The sequence below is a fragment of the Puma concolor genome, chromosome A2 (genome assembly GCF_028749965.1).
Source record: "Puma concolor isolate L17-30 chromosome A2, mPumCon1.1.hap2, whole genome shotgun sequence".
Taxonomy (NCBI): domain Eukaryota; kingdom Metazoa; phylum Chordata; class Mammalia; order Carnivora; family Felidae; genus Puma; species Puma concolor.
In genome coordinates this window covers 29,625,716-29,646,588 of record NC_141668.1, presented here as the reverse complement: position 1 = coordinate 29,646,588, position 20,873 = coordinate 29,625,716, and the positions used below count along the sequence as shown (strand labels likewise).

The following is a 20,873-nucleotide window of genomic DNA, read 5'->3' as shown; positions in this document are numbered from 1 at the left end:
GGGAGGAGGATATGGCTTTGCTGACTTGCATTTTATTGAAAGAACCGAGTGCCTGATAGAAAGCATGACAGTTGGACCCACATAGGTCTAAATTCTTCCTGGATCATGATGTTAGGCCAAAGTAGAACATGCCTGTGGTGGGACTCAAAAATAAGCACCTGATATGCTGTTTTGAAGGGACACAAGCACCCCAATGTTTATAGCAGCACTATCAACAATAGCCAAAGTATGGAAAGAGCCCAAATGTCCACTGATGGATGAATGGATAAAGATGTGGTGTATATATATATATATATACACACACACACACACACACACACACACACACACACACAAATGGAGTATTACTCAGCAATCAAAAAGAATGAAATCTTGCCATTTGCAGCTATGTGGATGGAACAAGAGGGTATTATGCTAAGCAAAATTAGAGAAAGACAAGTATCATATGATGTCACTCATATGAGGACTTTAAGACACAGAACAGATGAACACAAGGGAAAGGAAGCAAAAATAATGTAGAAACAGGGAGGGGGACAAAACATAAGAGACTCTCAAACATGAAGAACAAACAGAAGGTTACTGGAGGGGTTGTGGGAGAGGGGATGGGCTAAATGGGTAAGGAGCATTAAGGAATCTAGCCCTGAAACCACTGTTGCACTATATGCTAACTTGGATGTAAATTTTTAAAATTTAATATAAAGAAAAAAAAAAAAGCACCTGAGATAGGGCAAAGTTCAAAAGTCTACCTTTGTCGTGTGGTAACCCTAAATGGAGAACTCTCACACTGGGTTTGGGGGGATTAGAGAATGCTAGCCTGAAGTAAGCCATAGGTACTTCTGTTCTTTGTGGCTACCTGGCTTGGATTAAATTTCCAAATCACCAGCCAAACTGGAAAGCTGCACTAGTTCTACTAACCCATAGCCCATGGTAAAGATACAATATCGTTGTCTTAAAATGTAAACAACATTAAGAGTTAAGAGATAAAGGTCTAACCATGCCCTCTACCACAAATACATTATATGAGCTTGAAAAACAAAGACAATTTCTTCTAAAAACATGTGAAGAGGAGGAAAATGGTCAAACCAGATTTGCTTCAAACATCACCTACCTTCAAACAAAATCATACAATCTATAGACTAACCCTTCTTCACCATGAAATGGATGCCATCAAGAAGGTAGGCAGGTCTACAAAACTCACTGACAGAGAGCATCAAGGAAGCTCCCCTGAACAGAAATAGGAATCTCAGACATGAAAACATTTTCCAGATTCTTACAGAATACTTAATTGAATATGCCATCCTTAGAATTTAAGAAAATGTGATGTGAAATAAAATGGCTAATATCAAAAATAGCAAACGCAATGTGATCCGCAGAGCTCAATGCAAATTTAAAACCTCACTTCTCATTACCGGTTACTGGATTTCATCTGTGAATGTGCTGACCTTTTTTTACACCCTCCTGCCACAGGCTGCCAATCTTGGTTTACTCAGCAATCGTCAATTCCCTATGAAAAAATAGGCCTTTTCCATGGCATTATTTCACATTGTAAAAGATTTTGACAGGTCAAACATCCCTTGGAATATGAAAAGTAAATCTTTCTATCCCAAAGTAAAATGATAAAGAAACTTTCATCAAAATATTTAAATGCAGGCCTGCTCAGCCTCTCTCTCCTTTTAGTTGGCACACGCTAGACAAAGGAACACTCAGGCTGTACAGGTTAACTCTAAAATAACGACAGTAATTACATAAAACAAGACAAAAATGCACTAAAACGCTCTCAGTTTTCACAAACCATTAAATATCTATACTTGTAATATGTGACAATGTTATCATTGAGGTGAAGATGGGGGGGGGTCAAGTATCAAGGTCAGAGATTAATAATCTCTATCCTCCAAACAGATCCCAGTCTTTCCATTGATCTTCATCTCCAGGGTTCTCATTCTAGTTCATAGGTCACTGTCACCTCTACCTGGACCACAACAGGCAATCCTTGAGGTCAACCTTTTAAAAAGCTCTACACACAGTTTGGGGCTTAAACTCATAACCCTGAGATTAAATGTCCTATGCTCTACTGCCTGATCCATCCAGGCACTCCTGCACTTAATTTTTACGTAACAGGAACACATACCCCAATTTCCATGGAAGAAGCAGGCCGAAGTTCCTTGGTGTTCTGGATGAGAAAGATCGTTTTGTCTTAATGTGTTTATCTAAGAATTCAAAACTATGGCTCAGGTATTTGTCTGAGGACAATAGTATCAAGCCATGCTCCTCTATTTGTTCTTTTCATTTTGGAGATGTAAGAGCACACAGGACAAAGAAAGGAAAAGTAGCAAGACACAAATTACCCTTCAGGGACTTGTGCAATTAGAGGCAGTCTGAGATCATCTTCCCCCTTCAGGCACAGCAGTGACAGGAGTTACACCAATATTAGCTACTGACAGAGCAAAGAAAGGCAGTAGCTGGAAGTATGATGGAAAGCACAGTCACAAGTGATTTTTGAAGAAGAAAATCCAAAGCTAACAAAATAGGGTATAGGTTCTACTCTGTATGTGAACAGGTCTTTCATTCCACCAGAACAGGAAATGAATCACTACTGGAGGTAAGGAAACGTGCAAAAAAAAAAAAAAAAGATAAATGACCACAGCATAACAAAGGATTAATAGTTTTCTTGCTGTATAAAAAACACCCATAGTCCGACTTCAGCCAGGTCACGATCTCGCGGTCCGTGAGTTCGAGCCCCGCGTCGGGCTCTGGGCTGAAGGCTCAGAGCCTGGAGCCTGTTTCCGATTCTGTGTCTCCCTCTCTCTCTCTGCCCCTCGCCCGTTCATGCTCTCTCTCTCTCTCTGTCCCAAAAATAAATAAACGTTGAAAAAAAAATTTTTATAAAAAAAATAAAAAACACCCATAAACTCAGTATTTGACAGAATATCCAAATGGAAAAATGGACAAAGGATATGAACAGGTAATTCAAGAAATATGAATGACCAATAGAGACTGTCAAAACCACACTAGTAAAACAGAAATAAGTGAACCAAATAGCTGGCATTTATTTTATGGTAATACCAAGTGTGAAGGAAAAAACTGGCACTCTCTGGGTGCCTGGATGGCTCCGTCTGTGAAGCGTCCGACTTTGGCTCAAGTCCATGATCTCAGAGTTCATCTGTTCGAGCCCCGTGTTGGGCTCTGTGCTGACAGCTCAGAGTCTAGAACCTGCTTCAGATTCTGTGTCTCCCTCTTTCTGCACCTTGCCTGCTTGTATGCACTCTCAAAAACAAACATTTTTAGGGGCGCCTGGGTGGCTCAGTCGGTTGGGCATCCGACTTCAGCTCAGGTCATGATCTCACAGTCTGTGAGTTCGAGCCCCGTGTTGGGCTGTGCTGACAGCTCAGAGCCTGGAGCCTGCTTCAGATTCTGTGTTTTCCTCTCTCTCTGCCCCTCCCCTACTCATGCTGTCTTTCTCTGTCTCAGAAATAAACACATTAAAAATAAACATTTTTTAAAAATGAGGCTCTCATTGTTTTTACCACAAGTTATTACTACTTTTGAGGGCAATTTAGTAACTGGTATGAAGAGTAAACAATGCTCATTTCAGATCATCCCATAATACCACCTGCAGAAATTTATCAAAAATAAATGAGTATGAATGACCATTTCAGTACTTTAATAGCTAAAAATGGAAAAATCTGGAACATCTATTAAGAAAATTAAAAGATACATGGGTTTTATTTTTATCAATGGTGTATGTATTATGCACCTATTTAAAACCATGTTTATGGTGAACATTTGCTGTTAAAGAATGCTCATGACAGGGGTGCCTGGGTGGCTCAGTCAGTTAAGCATTCGACGACCGATGACTCTCAGTTTCAGCTCAGTTTATGATCTCACAGTTCATGAGTTTGAGCCCCGCACTGTGCTCCATGCTGTCAGCATGGAGCCTGCTTGGTATCCTCTCTCCCCTTCATTGCCTCCCCACTCCCTCTCAAAATAAACTTAAAAAAAATACTCTTGACATAGTAGTACATAAGGAAATTCAAATGATTCCAGTTTCTTATGTATAAAAGAGAAACGCTAAACTGTTGAAAGGAGTTATTTACAGGTTTTGCAATTACAGGTGATAATTTGTTTTCTTTTTTTTTTTTAATAGTACTGTATTTTTTTACAACAGTTTTAGGATAGCAAATTTTCCTGTTTAGTTTTTAATTCTCTAACATAAACATGTATTACTTCTACTCACAAGTGTTCTTCAATAAAGTAGACATTTTCTGAATCTAAGAATTTAAAAATGCATTTTAAATAAAAGTATGCAATAAAAGGGCGAAAATTAGAGCTCACTATATTTTGAGATGAAAGTAATTTTTCATTTTATATGAAATTTGAACAACACTGAAGAGAAATTTAAGTTAGTGAAAGAATTTTCATTTTTTCTTACTAGCAAGTAGAAATTTTGGAGAGCACATGGTGGTGGTCGTGATGGTGGGGGCAAGACTAACGTCAATATATTTTTGGCAATTTTTAAACACTAAATGCCCCTGTAACCCTCGTCCATTCTTCAGAACCAGAAGAGAACATAAACAAGTGGAAGTAATAGAAAAAATCACACCCTTTCTGAAAAGTTGTGAAGAAAACCAACCCACAAAGAAAAGAAAAGCTCCAACATCTTGGTTTTTTTTTTTTTTTTTTTTTACCTTCTCCCACACTAACAGAACTTGAAAGCTTGTTGGGCTGAAAGCAAGTAGTAAGCAATTGTATACTCTTGGAAATTTCTGAGAAAAGCCATTTACTTTCCCACATATCTGTTATAAATCACACTGCCATTGGTTGTATTTGGATAAAGTCCACTTGAGTCTTGTGAAACAAGCATGTATCTGATGGGAAGAATAAGTTGGAAAGTTTTATGTTGTAATAAAACTTATGTTTCCCCATTCCCAGAATCAGCTGAAGTTTCCTAAATTGAAAAGCAAAACACAAAAAAAAGGCAAGAAAAAACAAATACATAGACTTAATATCCATTTATGCTCTCCTCCAGACAATAAGTTACCTGCAGCAGTTAAAAAAAATTAAAAAAATAAGAAAAAACAAAACAAAAAACTTGAAGAAAACTTCAATTAAAAAAAGCACGGTAGAATCTAACAACCATTAGCAGTAACGAAATTATCAAGAGAATAACTGCTAACTTTTATTAAGTAGCTATATACACTACCTGCCATTTTCCTCTTATCCCGTTCTGGTCCCTCTGTACCATATGGCTGCCTCATTAGGTGGTTTAGATGCCTGGATACAGTTTTCTAATTATGCTTAGCTTTATGGTGAGAAAGACTGGTGCGATTTCAAAAACAGACTTACTCTTAGTACTTTATAGGCCAGTATTTAAGCCAAACTTAAGACATCTTATTAAAATCGATGTGATAAAAATTATGTTGTCCAATAGGAATCATTACCTTCATAATATATAATTCTGTGTAAGTGACACACTGAATAGTATTCATGGTATTTGTTAAAACAAAGACCTGAAGAAGCACACCCAAGAGGGCACCACATGAAATACCAAATCCCAATCCTGTCATGATCTAGTTGAAAGAAATTATCTTTTAAAGTAATGAATGTACCTTGAAGAAATGTGTATTTTGAGTCATATTAAGATCCAGTTGCTAAAAAGTAATGCAAACCAAATATCTGAAGTTACAAACAAAACAAAAACCAGGCAGGTAACTCTGGTCTTTAAAAAAAATTAAAAATTAAAAATTACAAAAAAGATATACAACCAAGCTGGAAAAGATGCCATAAAAATCACTAAATAGCATTTATGAAACTAAAAAAATAAAAATAAAGTCAGTAGCATACAGACTTTGGGAGAACTTTGGTTCACAAAGTATGAAGATGTACTATCAGTTTTATTGGTAATACACATTTATTAGGGTTTTTCATGCCTATCATACTTAGAAATGGCCATTGCAGCTAAAGGCTACAGAACCTAATAAATGAGAAAATTACTACTGATAAGATTAGTTGAAAACAATTATATATAGCAAACAACAAAGTATCTCTGAAAACAGACCTCAAAGGATGTGAGAAGCCAAAACATAGATCATAGAATCATAGAATACTAAGTTAGAACATGAAAATTCAACCAGACTTCTAAACTATCTGAAATCTGTTTTTGGGGGTTTTTTTTAAATTGGTTTTTGAGAGAGAGAGCATGAGCAGAAGAGGGGCAGAGAGAGGGAGACACAGAATCCAAAGCAGGCTCCAGGCTCTGAGCTGTAAACAAAGAGCTGGATGAGGGGCTCCAACTCAGGGACCATGAGATAATGACTTACAGTCAGAAGCTTAACCAACTGAGCCACCCAGGTGCCCAAGTAATTGCAACTTCTGAAGAACAAATCATGAATGAGAACATTTATAACCAAAGCAAATTCCATCGCAATACTGAAACAATACTCTTAGAAAAATACTGTTGTGCGGGAAAATAAGCAATTTCTACATAGAGAAACAGGTGCTACGACGATACTCCTTCACTTAGCCAACAAATAGCTGCTGAATGCATTTGTGTTCTACACACTGGGGATACAATGATGACCAGGACAAAAACAGATCCTTCAGGAAACACCTATTCTAGTAGTTGTAAGATCTAGTTCAACATGTTTCTCAAAATACAGTGAATTAAAATCTACTTCTAAAAAGCTTTAGGGGAGGGGTGCCTGGGGGGCTCAGTCTGTTGAGTGTCCATTTTCAGCTCAAGTCACAATCTCAAGGGTTGGTGGGTTCGAGCCCCACTTGGGGCTCTGTACTGACAGCTCGGAGCCTGCTTCGGATTCTGTGTCTCCCTCTCTCTGCCCATCCCCCACTCATGATGTATGTGTCTCCATCTCTCAAAAATGAATAAATGTTTAAAAAAAAAAAAACTTAAAAAAAAAAACCAAAAAACTTTAGGGGAGGAGCAACTGGGCAGCTCAGTTGGTTAAGCATCTGGCTTTGGATTTTGGCTCAGGTCATGATCTCATGGTTCGTGAGAGAGCCCTGCCTAGGGCTCAACACTGACAGCTCAGAACCTGCTTGGGATTCTCTCTCTCCACCCCGCTCATTCTCTGCCCCTCCCCCACTTACACTGTCTCATGCTCAAAAAAAGAAAAAAGCTTTAATGGAAAGAGAGGTTTTAGTTGTGCTACTAATTAGCAATACAGATTTTGACACTTGTCAGTTTCATCTCTAAAATGAGATGAAGTCTGTTTAAAAGGTTTATTCAAGAATAAAAATAATTTTGGGGAGCGCCTGGGTAGCTCAGTCAGTGAGATGTCTGACTTCAGCTCAGGTCATGATCTCACAGTTCTGAGTTCGAGCCCCGCGTTTGGCTCTGTGCTGACAGCTCAGAGCCTGGTGCCTGCTTCGGCTTCTGTGTCTCCCTCTCTCTCTGCCCCTCCCCTGCTCATGCTCTGTCTCTGTCTCAAAAATAAAGAAAAACATTTAAAAAAAATAAAGTATTTTTTGAAGTGCTTCACACATACTACCTGACACAGGTGTATTCAAAATGGCAACCGTGAAACAGCTCTATCAGAATGTTTCTGAACATCTAGGTTCAGGTTTAACCCAGATGCTTACAAGTCCTATAACATCTGTGAGATTTAGTTTCTAACCTCTCATTTGTGGGTAATATGTGTACTCTTTACTAGAGACACTGGAAGAAAAAATTAGGGATTTTTATTGAGCCATAAACGATACCTCATAAGGGTACCAGAGGCTACCAGCACTGTTAGTCACAGCATATGTACAAAAATAGGACTTCTGAGGAAAAAAACTGCAAAGTTTTTTTTGCCGTATTTACCCCACAAAATACCCCTGTTGAAGAGTTTAAATACCAACTGTGTGCCACCTTGAGAATAACTCCCAAATGTAAATCAGGAATGCAGCCTCCATAAACACGATTAATATCACCAATCTTAACACGGCTTTGAGAGTTGCACAAAGGCAAGGTGGATACAGTCTCACGCTGGCTAGAAATAGTATCCAGAAGACTAGAAAATGCTTGGTCACCCAGTCCAACCACCTCTTCAGTTCTTGCGACTCTTTTTGCAACAATCCCAGCAAATCATCATCTAATTCCATTGTTTAGAAACCTACCAACTGCAGGAGAACAACCTGAGGAGCTTTGGTAAGGGCAGATTCTGAAATTCTGACTCACAAAGTCCAGGGCAAAGTTCCAGGACCGGTTTGTGCAATATGCCTCCCAAGTTATGTGAAAGTGTAGCCAGAATCTAGCCTCTGGTGATGCTGCTCTCACCAGCCATTCTGCATTTGGGGCGTGCAACAAAACTCTGATGTTAGGTTGGCATCTCCCCACTTTAGTTTCCACCTTAGGCTAGTTTTGCTGTTGGCTCCACAGACACCTAATCCATCTCCTGACTAAACATTTCTCACTTCTTGAAACAACCTACATGTGATATGTTCCAAACATGATAACCCTAAATTTGTCCACATCTTTATACAGGATACCAAGAGAACAAAATCCCCATGTAGGATACAATGAGGACACACTTTCATTACAATTCAATCTCTCCAGTGTCACAGCTTAAGTGTGCCTCTTGTCAAAGAGTGACCATATCACATTATGCTTTTTAATGTGCTTAATAACTTATTTTGGAATATACTTTACTTTGGAATGATTTCAGATTTACACGCAAATTGCAGATATAGTACTGCACGCTCTCACACACTCCCCTCACCCAGACTCAGTTTTTCCTAATGTTAACATAGCCAGTGGCCACAGTACATTTCCCCAAACCAAAAATGAGCCGGTTGATTTTTTAAATTGCATTAAAAAAAAATTTTAATGTTTGTTTATTCTTGAGACAGAGCACAAATGGGAGAGTGGCAGTGAGAAAGGGAGACACGGAATCCAAAGCAGGCTCCAGGGTCCAAGCCATCAGCACAAGAGCCTGACGTGGGGCTCGACCCAACAAACCATGAGATCATGACATGAGCCGAAGTCAGACACTCAACCGACTGAGCCACCCAGGCACCCCGTTTTTGTTTTTGTTTCTTTTTTAACACAAATTACTTTCCAGGACCTCCATTTCCTTCATCCTGAACACAGACCTTTGGCTATTCTTTCATTACACAAGGCTACTACTACAGGTCCTTATATTTCATATATATTTTATTTATATATATATATATATATTTCATATATCCTATACTTTAAGATATTTTGAGTCGAGATCCAGTTGGACACGTGATTGCTGTCATAAGAGCCATGCCATACACACATTTGGTAAGCAAGACTTCCACACGTTCATACAACAGGCCAACTCTTGGGCTAATACAAACCTCCCTCAGGTGGCATGAGGGACCTCCGAACGCCTACCATCAGTAAATGACAAATGCAACCAATTATCTGTACATCCAGTGATTTTTCATGCAAAGATATTCCCTGCATCAGGCAAGTTCTGACCTACCGCATCTCCACATTTTCCTCTTACTAGTTCGCATGTTCTGCTTCTACAGCTAAAGATTTCGACTGTCTACACAGCAAAAGGAATGCATCCCCACCCCCCACCAATGACTCTGAAATGCTTAGGATAAAAAGGGATTTCTCTAAATTTAATATCTACTGGCAACTCACTGAAGCAGTTAATGACCATGTGTGAAAACCGGTGCTCATAGGAAATCCACAGAGAATTCCTGATGAATCACAAACTAAAATCAGAATAAGCAAGGTGATATTGGTAGTATTATTCCTCCAGGAAGAAAAAAGAATTCAGTTTATCCTATTGAAATTAGTACCAGCCTTAATTATAAAGCTTAGGGCACACAATGGTACAAGATAGTAATTTACTATTAAAATTCTGATTAAAAAGGATAAGTTAGACATGTGGACCCAAAGATAGCTATACTCAACCTGTATCAATCACTGCCAGAAAATTTTTCTAAACAGTTTACTTCTCCTGAAAAGATGTGAATAATTTCCAATTCTGTTTATCTCTCCAAGCCAGGTTGTGGAATTAGAGTTTTTAAATTGTAAAATAAATTTGACAATGCTTTCAGGAAGGTTGCAAACTCACAGCCTTCCTGTCATACCAGTGAGTTCCTTAAAATAGGAAAGCCATTTTTAAAAATCTTTCTAAGAAGCATCAAAATATCAAAAACAAAGCTCTTTAAACTTACCTCATAGTAACTCCGAACTGCATTGCAAAATGCTTCATCAGCCACAATTTGAGTTTCTCCGTTGAGGAAGGCCTGGAACCTTTCTTTCAGTAACTGCAACTGTTGCTTGTTAAGCTAGAAGAAAAAGAGGGAATTAGCTGAAAAATCAGCCAATCTGAGAAATGTGACAATTCATAAAAATTTTAATAGCCAGAAGTTAGATCTGACACCTAGAATTAGCTCTTTGTTAAAAAAAAAAAAAAAAAAAAAAAAAAAAAAAAAAAAAAAAAAAAAAAAAAGCTAACAACTCCTACTACTTATACTATGGCTCAATTTTAAAACATTTCCAATTCACTTCCCCATACTCTGGAATCCTAACATTGCAATGTGATACAAGTTTCTATGCCAGATGGAGCTCCTAGGTTTACTACCCTGGTCTCTTTGTAGAAACAGGTAAAATCTAAAGTTCGGATGAGAAATGAACTGTTGTGCACAATTGCCAGCTGTCCTGAGCACAGAGAGCAGAGAGAACGAGGGTCCTTGGAAGTGAGTGAATAACAGCCACCTTAGATGAAGACTAACTGGAAGACTGCAAAGGACAGAGGACCCTGAGAAAATATCCTCTGGAAAGAACATTTTTTGGATGGCACAAATTTGAATTCCATGAACATATCTCAATGCTTGAGGGGAGATAAAGAATTGATTGGAAGACAAATCCAGAGAACAGAGAGGCAACAGGCAGACAGAGCATGCCTTATATAAGCATACCAAGCAAGAGCTATACGCCACGGAGGGGAGTTCAAGTTCACAACCAGATTTCCTCACCCTGGGTCTGGCTGCCATAATGATTACTAAAGGTGTGTGGGACATGAACCATGACTTACCAACTATATCCTATAGTCATCAGTGACAAGCAGAGTCAGCTGTTTGTAGGGCTCAAGGCAATAGGAGACTCAGGAGCCCGTTATCAAAAATTGAAGGATTTCAAGACAGTAGTAACAGCACTTTCCACCAAGCATGGGCCCTTTGAAGCATGGAGCCCTGTGCAACTGCCCCTGAAGCCAGCCCAGAATACAGGGCACAGACTTCACTAGAGGTGGGGCACAGTAGGTCCCACAGCAGTTGAAAGTGCTTATCTGCTGAGAGAACAGTCTTGCAGGGGGAAAAAAAAAAAAAAAAAAACCCACAATGCCAACATACATAAGGAACAGGAAAAAGTGATCTTTCCATTTCATTCATTCCTCATCAGACTATTAAAGAACTCATTCCAGTTCTGGATTCTACAGAGAGATACGAAACATTTGGAAATATGCTAAAGATAAAATGATTAAAAAAGGATTAGGAAGGAAGGCTAAATAAACTGCAACGATTTGGCTTCCAAAAGAAGGCTGATGTGCCCTAAGTTTAAATCTGTTCAAAAGGCTTATTAAGATGCCATTCCAATAGGAAAGACAAGCGCTTTCAAAAGAAAGGGGGTTTTATTCAGGAATCTAACAAATAAGACAGTTTCTAGAGAAAATGCTGCTGGTAGTGACAGACTTACACAGAAACGTCCTATTGTACCCCAGCGTAAGAAACCTCTTGCCCTGAGCAGCAGAGAAGAAATACCACTCCATTTTTTTTTTAACCTTATCTCCTTCATTTTAGGGAAAGCTAAACCAAGCTCAAATGCAGAACTATCACCATTATATTACACTTTCCGCTTTATAACATAAGGAAAATCAAAGCAGGGACCTTTTGTGTGTAAGTACTGGCAAGGCAAATGGAGTCCACGACTTCAGCTCTTGAAGCATGGCTCACACAAAAGGACCAGATGGAAACAGGACAGCAGTTGTTGAGAGCACATTAGCTGCCAAGCCCACGAACTGCCAGCAAAGGCTTCAACTTGCAAACCAAGTGTCCAGGTAACACAATGAACATGGAAAAATGTGCAAATGACAACGAACTGGAAGAGATCTTACTGAGCTTTCTCCCCATCTCCCTCATTTGAGATATATATATTTTATGTATTTTATACATTTACACACACCCATTTTATACACACATTTTATATATATATATATATATATATATATATATATATATATATATATAAAGTAAATAGCTTTCAAAAACTGGAGACTTCTTCATTCAATTGTCTTATCAGATGCATTTTGTTCTTTACAGTGTTTATTGTGCCATTGTACCAATGAGTTACTTCTTTTGGGGGATTACGGCATGGAAAATTCATGAATACCAATTAGGTACATGATATCTGAGAAAACAGTCTTCTTAGAAACTCCAACACCGTTGGTATAGTTCATAAACAGGCCAGAGGCATCTAGCTAAATATCCAACTTCAACTTTTTTTTTTTTTTTAACAATTACTGCAGTTACATTTAAGACCTAAAATGACAGCCACCATTACAGTAATATATATAAAAAAAAAAAAAAGTCAATAAAGTACTTTTTTAGTATAGAAGTCTATATTTCCACAAAAGATACAGAGGGGAAAAAAGGAAATTAAATTTAAAATCTAGCAGCAGGGATAGCTGTTTAGAAAGTAGAGTTCCCTAAAATCTATTTGCATTATCAAAATAAATATTACACATCAACAGATAAAGACTAATGGAATAAACCAAAGAATTAGGTCTAAGTACACTCAAAAGATGGTCTATTTAATGAATGGGGTTACAATAAGTGGGTAGCCAAACAGAAAAAAATTAAATCGTATCATCACATACACTGTTACAGTCCAAAGTAAAACTTTTAACATAAAAACATGAAAACGTAGAAGTGCATGAAGAAGAAAATTCTTTTAAACACTAGCATGTGAAAAGATCTTTCTAACCATGAATGCAAATCTGCAAGTCATAAATTTAATTACAAATACACTAAACATAAATTCTCCCTGGCAAAAAAATCATAGGCAAAAAAGTTAGAAAAAGACCAATGAGGGGTGAGGAAAATACATGTAACTCCTATCTTAAAGAGCTAATTTCCAAAAACAGATCCCAGACACTGTAAGAATCTGACAACAGAGAAACAGACCAAATGGATATATCCAGAGAAATGACTCTTAAGCTATGAAAAAGCATGCCTAACTTCATTCATAATAAGTAAAATGCAAATTAGATCTACATGACAGAGGAAGGATTCTGGGAAGATGGTGGAGTGGGAAGCACCAGAAATCTCTCCCACCTAGCCTACAATTGCATTGGCAGTTTCTGTCTGATATAAATATTTTGGAATTCTGGAGTCTACTGAGGGCTTGCAACTTACAGAGGAAGACTTGAATGTAAATTGTGTTTAATTCGGGCCAATTTTAGCTTCTAGCACAGTAGCAGCTGGTCATCCCCCACCCCTCCACTCAGTGGCAGCAAAAAGCAGAAAAAAGCTAACAGCCTAAATTTTCATAAATAGAGGGCTAATAAATGCTATATCCAAACAGTGGCAATACTATTTGCTCTATAAAAAGAAAAAAGTTCTCTTCTGTATGGATATGAAAAGATCTGCAAAATATCTTGGGGGAAGGAAGCTAGTTATAGAACAGGGTATAAAAATAAGCCACCACTCCCATTGAAAAGGGGCAAAATTAGAACACGCATGTGAATATGTTTCCACACGCAGATGGAAACTAGAGAAGGATGGCTATGGGCACTGGACAGATGGAAAAAAAGTAAAAAAGACTTTTCAACCTATACTGCTATATTTATTTTAGATTTTAACTCATAGGACTCTTCACTCAAATTTTAATTTAGATTTAAAATAAGCTATGAGAGCAACTTTCCACATGTTTTAACACAGAACAATTAACGATCCATTGCATATAGTTTAGATCTCATCATCCTGCAGGGAGACTGGCCAACAGATGACCTGATTTTTCAGTTCTCCTTTCAAGTGAAAGATTTGAACTTGACAGTCCCACTTTTTTTTGTTGTTGTTGATTTTTGGGTTTTTGGGTTTTGGGTCTAACATCTCTAGACCAGGAAAAAAAAAAAAAAAACAACAAACTCAGAATAAAACTGTAGCAGTCATCTTATTTAATATTCTGATCAATGCGTTAAACTTTACAAAATCCCTATGAAGTCATCTCTCAGCCTCCCTTGGAGTCTATTAAAGCTAACACACACCTTCATTGCCTCACAATGAAGCCTATACAAATTTTCAAGAATTGAAATTTGCTTCCCTTCCCTTAGGACTTTCACACAATCCTAGTTCTAGCACCAGGACAAAACAGACTAAACATTACTTTCTTCAACATAGCTGTTCAGAAACTGGAAAACAGGTACTGGCTTATTTGTGAGTCTTTGCCTTTCCAGGATAAAGTCTGCCAGTTCCCCAACACCCTAAAGGTTTCTTCATAAATTAAACATTCAACCATTAAATAGAAGTTCGTTACAGGTAAGTATAAAAAAAGCACATTGGAAGATGTAACATACAAACAGAGCTCATAACAATAGTAATGTCCGTCTTAAAAATACTGAGCCAACTGATCATAATTCTAAGACAGTGTGGGCAACACAGAAGGGGGGGACCACTTCCCACATTCTAATCACTCTTAATTCAAACCAAAAACAAATGAACTCTTCTTGGCAGTCACATCAACTGACTCACATCATGCTTATAAACAAAAATTTCTATAACATTCTTACCTGCGTTTCATTAAGCCATGTTTCATCTTGCTAGATTTGGTCTACTATTCCAGTTGATTAATGTTTTATTAGAATTCTAATTCCTTCACCCAATGACCAAATAACACTCCTAGCTTTATGTCCACTAACATAAGGTGGTATCTGTAGTCTTCAACTGGGGGAGTCATTTTAAGAAACCTTCAGCTGAGGATTAAGAAACAGGAAACCTGTCATTACATGGATTCACCCAAGTTTGACACAATCGATTAACATTCTTCAGGGTAGCTGACTTTATTAGGATTCATCCTATATTTCAGTTTTGTCCATATACTGCCTTCACAAGAGTATACTTACCAATGAATGCATAACGTTTTTCAAATACAGAAAACTCTGATGCAAAAATTATCCAACGGGAATTTTTAGAGAGCTTTTTATATGAAATTAAATTGCAGAAACTAGAACATAAATATCCTTGCAAATATCTAAATACAGCCAAGAGATTAGGCTTATAAACAGAACATTCTGAATACTGACAGCAAAAGCTAAGTTTTACGACTTCTGGCTGGCAGTGATAATTTATCCATAACAACTGCCACAGAAAAAACAATTTTCAAAGTTCAGATATGTTTTATGTTTCTTAGGTGTTTTTTTCCTTCATTTTCAAATTAGATTCTAGCATTTTCATTCTAAGTCATGACCAACTGAAGACTTACATCAGCATCTTGACTACAGCAGGAAACCAGCCATTTATGTTAGTCAGGAATTTGGGAATCCAGCAAGCACTGCTGTGCAAAGCCTGTCCTGACCTGTGCTCCCCATCAAGAGCCTTCACACTCATGGTGGGGCTGTGTGACATCCACGTAAAAGTGACCACAGATTCCAAAGCAAAGTGGCAGGTGACTAGTGGGTATGGTACCTCCCTCTAGGATTGGAGAATGGGTCACAGTGTATGCATACCTCGAAGAGATACTAACAAATATTTTTCAAGAAAATGAAAGGATTTACTCCAGGCACAGATGGTCTCTGAAATACACAAGCATAGCTTTAATGCCTATTAGTGAGATATACTAAAAGATATTAACAGAAGACGACTAAAGTAGAGATGCTATTTTCATTTTTCCCTCCCTACCAACATTCTGGCAGTCAAAAAGATCTACACAAAACCATTGGGGCGAGGCGCCTATGGTGACTCAGTCAGATAAGCATCCCACTCTTGGTTTTCGCTCAGGTCGTGGTCTCGGGTCCTGAGATCCACCGCAGTGACAGGGTCTGTGCTGGACATGGAGTCTGCATGAGATTTGATCTCCCTGTTCCTCTGCCCCTCCCCCACTCGTATGCACACTCTCTCTCCAAAAAAAAAAAAAAAAAAAAAAAAAAGACACTATTAGGGCAAAATAATCCACACCTTCCATGTTTCCAAAACCACAAACCTCTCCAACTGCCTATCAGTAGAAAAACAGAGGGACCGTGGCCAGGTCTCATAAGTTATAAAGCCCGTGGAAGGCATTGCTATTAGTTTCCTAGCCAAATAACTTTTCTTGCCCCCTTCTGTAAGCACAGATATTTGGAACAGTGAATACTCCTAGCTAAGACTACAAACAACAGCTTCATCTAGTATTTCCAAGTTAAGGCTTAAGAGATGTAAGCAAGTGTGTGCAACTTGCAGGAGACCCTAAAAGGTAGCTGAAAAGCCAATTTTTATCTCTTTCCTCTTTTCCTATTGACTGGAATTTGAGGTGTTTGCAGTAACTCTCAGGTTGGCCCATAAAAATGGTGGAAGATAAAAAGAGCCTGATGCCCTTTTTGATGTGGAAGAGCCACTGTAACCCTGGACCATCTACACCCCAATTTCCTTTATGTAAAAGGGAAATAAGCCTCTATATACCGATCACTCTTATTTGGAGTTCATTATCAATATAGCAATGAAACAAATCCTAACTGATACAAATCCCCGTGAGATACCAAACCAGGGTGAAAATGCCATCCCTTGCTGGTAAGGTTATCTTAGTTCTGAAATAGAATATTCATTCCATGTGTTATTTTATGTAAAAACAAACAAACAAACAAACAACAAAAAACCATCTAGTAAACTTCACCCAATGAACAGTGAAGCCTAGGGTTTAAGTGCCTGATGGAGGCTAAAAATAAAGCTATCTGCCAGACTGAATTCTATTGTCCCACAGTATTGAAAGTGGGTATTAAAAAGCCCCAAATCTGCTTTAAAACATTTTATAATGAAATGTATACAGTCATGAGTAGAAAGAGCAAAATCCCTCTGAATAGACAGGCTGCAGGCTAGTCTTAGCCACTAAGTGACTACTTCTATCCCCATTCTCACTGGCCTCCTAAGTCAAATTCAAGCCTCAGCAAAATTACATGCCATGATCGGATTGGAGGGTGTAGGGGGATGCTAGTAAATACTGGACCTAGACAAGTTAAATCCATGAATTCCATCAATTTCCTTGTTGCACTAAACACATTCCACACGTGTTTCATTCAATCTTCCTTAGTCTCCTATAAAGTGTTCATCTTCATTTTATACATGAGGAAATTAAGCCCAAAGAAGTTAAGCACTTTGCCTAACTTCACATCTGATAAAGGGGCAGGGGAAGAATGTAAACCAGTATCCTGGTCTAACCAGTTAAGAGGTGTTTATCACTGTCCATTGTGTCACAGATAGCTTGTATGTTTTCTTTTGCTTATTAAAGTCTCCCCACTAGAATAAAATCCACATTGGGATAAGAACATGATTTTAACACACAGAACATGTTTTTTGTTTTTTTGTTTTTTTTTTTTTTTAAGAATGAACAAATGAACAAACATATACCAGCCACTATGACACTATTCCTTACCAGGACAGCTACATCCTCCACTCTCACGCTCACCTACCCCCACAAAAATGTTGGCTTATCATGCAATCATAACACCTCAAGACTACCTCAATCCATCACAACAGATCAGACAACAGCTTATCAGACAGGTTCACCTACTCATTAACAAGGTTCTACATGACAAACGACAGTAATAAAGATAACAGGCTGCAGTGCCCGACTGCCTTTGTTTCCAGGATCCCCCACAATTTGTAGGCTCTTCAGGTCACTTACCCTCAAGGTCTCCAGTTCCTTATCTACACAATGAGGATGGTAGCAATCTACAATAAGGCTGTTCCCAGTTATGGGGAAAAACTGCTTAACACACATTAAACGCTTTGAACTGTTACCTATTATTTTAGAAATACATGGGGATTTTGTTTCCACAGTGGCAGAGACCAGAGACAAAAACCAATCTTAAGATGGATGCAGATGGACCATTAAAAATAGACTGCCCAGAGCTATGCTGTCCAGTACATAACCACACCTGGCCACCAAGCAACTGAAACGTGGCTGGTCCAAGTTGACATGTGGTCCAAGTCTAAAACACATACAAGATTTCAAACAGTACAATAAAAAATATGAAGCATCTCACTAATACTTGCATATCGGTTATATATTGAAATACATTTTGTATATATAGAATGACTTATTAAAATGACCTTCATCTGTTTTTAAAGCACCACTGGAAAATTTTAAGTTACTTACACAGCTCCCATTTTAGTCAATCAGACACACTGGTAGAAAGAAATGTGTGTGATGGTCAGGTGTCCATTGATGACAGATGAACAAGTCCATGCTACATCCTGCCAAATAGCAGACCCCCAGTATGTGGCTTGTGGCAGTCTTAGGGTATGACTGATTCAGAAGAACACAAGAGCCTAAAAGGCAAAAAACTTAAGTATTTGTCTAGTGTTTTTTCACTGTCAAAGAGCAAAGTAGGTATTATTAGTCATATTTTAGATGAGAAAATAGTCTTAAAGGTTAAGGTACATAACCCGTTAGGTCACAGAAGCAAGATCATAACCTAGGTATCCTGAATCCAAGTCTATGAGTTGTATTTTATCCCTACATGCTGCCTATCCCACTGACATGTTGTTTGACTCTAAGTCTCCATTCAGTTTATCTTACCAAAGACAATCAAGTGCGCAGTTATTCAATAAGACTTTCATATTCCTGAACATGAATATAGGTTAAGAGAGCCAACTGCCAAATTTTGTTGGTCATTATCTTTCAACAATCTGATTTAGGACCTTCTTACTCATTAGAGCATCAGTTTCACCCACGATTCAGAAGGAGATGGACCTATGAACACCTTTAATGGTCCCAAATAATAGCAGCTCATCACAAGCAAATGCAAACTAATAGTGAGGATATTTTTTTTTTTATCTGCCCACTTGACAGATAGCTGGTAAAATACGGTTTCTCGGTAGGTCTATGGAAGTGTTTTTGGAAGAGATGAAGATTTGATTCAGTACACTGAATAAAGAGATCCACCCTCACCAGTATGAGCAGGTATCATCTGATTCACTGAGAGCCTGAATAGAAACAAGCTGATAAAAGGTGAATTCTCTCTCTTCTTGAGCTGTGACATCCATCTTTTCCTGCTCTTAAACATCACGGCTCCTGGTTCTTGGGCCTTTGGACTCACTGAACATACCAACTTTCCTGGCCCTGCAGCTTACGGAGGGAAGATTATGGGACTTCTCAGCCTTCATAATTGTGTGAGCCAATTCCTGTAATAAATCCCATAGATATATATAGATATACTATGGGCTCTACTTCTCTAGAGAACCCTGACTAATATGCCAATGATAATAACAGCCTTAACGATCTGTTGGAATCAAGCAAGTCAGAGATGACTATGAGTATACAAGACTTCCCAAAAGACATCTTGGAGATGAACTAGGTTAGAAAGGCAGAAAATAGGAAGTAGTCCAGCACATGTTCAGTCACCTCACCACCTGCAAAGTCAGAAGCAGTCCTGTCTTCCTACAAATAAGTCTAGTAGACCATGTCAAGGGAGATAAGGGGATTGCCCTTTTTAAACAATAGGACTTCCCCTTGAACACCCCTGATAAACATGTAATTAATACCTAGGAATAGCTAATACTAATTGACCACTTACCACATAGTAAGCACATTTCTAACCTCTTTACAAGGGTTATTCCAAGCACCCATGAGGTAGGTTCCTTGTGTCAAATATGAAGCTAAGACCCAGATAAGAAAGACCCAACTCACATAATTTGGAGGCAGAGTCAGGTGCATCTGACTAGCACACTCTTAGCCACTGGCTACCCTTTGAGTTTCTTCTTGAGCAAATCATTCTTCATACCAGTGTCAAGATACAAGACCATCAGAGCCTGGCAAAGCCATCACAAGATTTGATCAGCCTGGCAAGTTGAGTAAAAGCTCTTTTTTTTTTTTTTTTGGAGAGAGAGCACAAGCAGGGGAGGAGCAGAGAGAGAGGGAGACACAGAATTTGAAGCAGGCTCCAGGCTCTGAGCTGTCAGCACAGAGCCTGACATGGGGCTCGAACTCACAGACTGAGATCATGACCTGAGCCGAAGTCAGACATTCAACCAACTGAGCTACCCAGGCACCCCTTAAAAGCTCTTCTCTTTCCCTCCGTATCATTATCCCACCATGCTTGTTCAACACAGGTTAGTCCACTCTACCTAGATTTCCTTTCTCCCTTTAGAAAGGAACCCAAACAAAACCTCCAAGAAACCTTCTGTGTACCCTATCATTTGCATAGCATGGTTTTCTCCTCACTAGAGTACACATTCCTTACACAGGGATGTCAGTCATCTATGTATCCCCATTCCCGCTAAGTACAGTGTTTGCTGATACAAAGTCATCAACACTGGAAGAAAATCTAGAGTGGAAGAGGAGATCATTATGCACTACACTGCTTTTCTGGGCATGTATCCTGTCACAACCATTGGCAAAGGACACTAGCAGGGCGCCTGGGTGGCTCAGTCGGCTGAGCGTCCGACTTCAGCTCAGGTCATGATCTCACCATGCATCGGGCTCTGCGCTGACAGCTCAGAGCCTGGGGCCTGCTTCAGATTCTGTCTCCCCCTCCCTCTCTCTGCCCCTCCCCACTCGTGCCACATCTGTCTCTCAAAAATAAGCATTAAAAAAAAAAAAAAAAGACACTAGCAGTGACATAACTGAATGAAGAGTAGGGGACAGTCTTAAAATTCCAGGACTGTGTGTTGTCTAAGTAAGCATGGTCAGACTCAGTGAG

The 20,873-nt window shown here is 38.7% G+C and overlaps 1 protein-coding gene across 15 annotated transcripts in view; it reads right to left on the bottom strand.

Annotated features, from left to right (window-relative positions):
• The window catches only part of CADPS2 (calcium dependent secretion activator 2), a 553,951-nt gene that overhangs the window by 419,195 nt on the left and 113,883 nt on the right, over positions 1-20,873 (bottom strand). For all 15 annotated transcript variants that reach the window (XM_086691294.1, XM_086691303.1, XM_086691260.1 and 12 more), the window contains exon 2: positions 10,159-10,272. In XM_086691294.1, the coding sequence (XP_086547420.1) occupies positions 10,159-10,272 (114 nt within the window). The remainder of the gene's footprint in view (positions 1-10,158; positions 10,273-20,873) is intronic.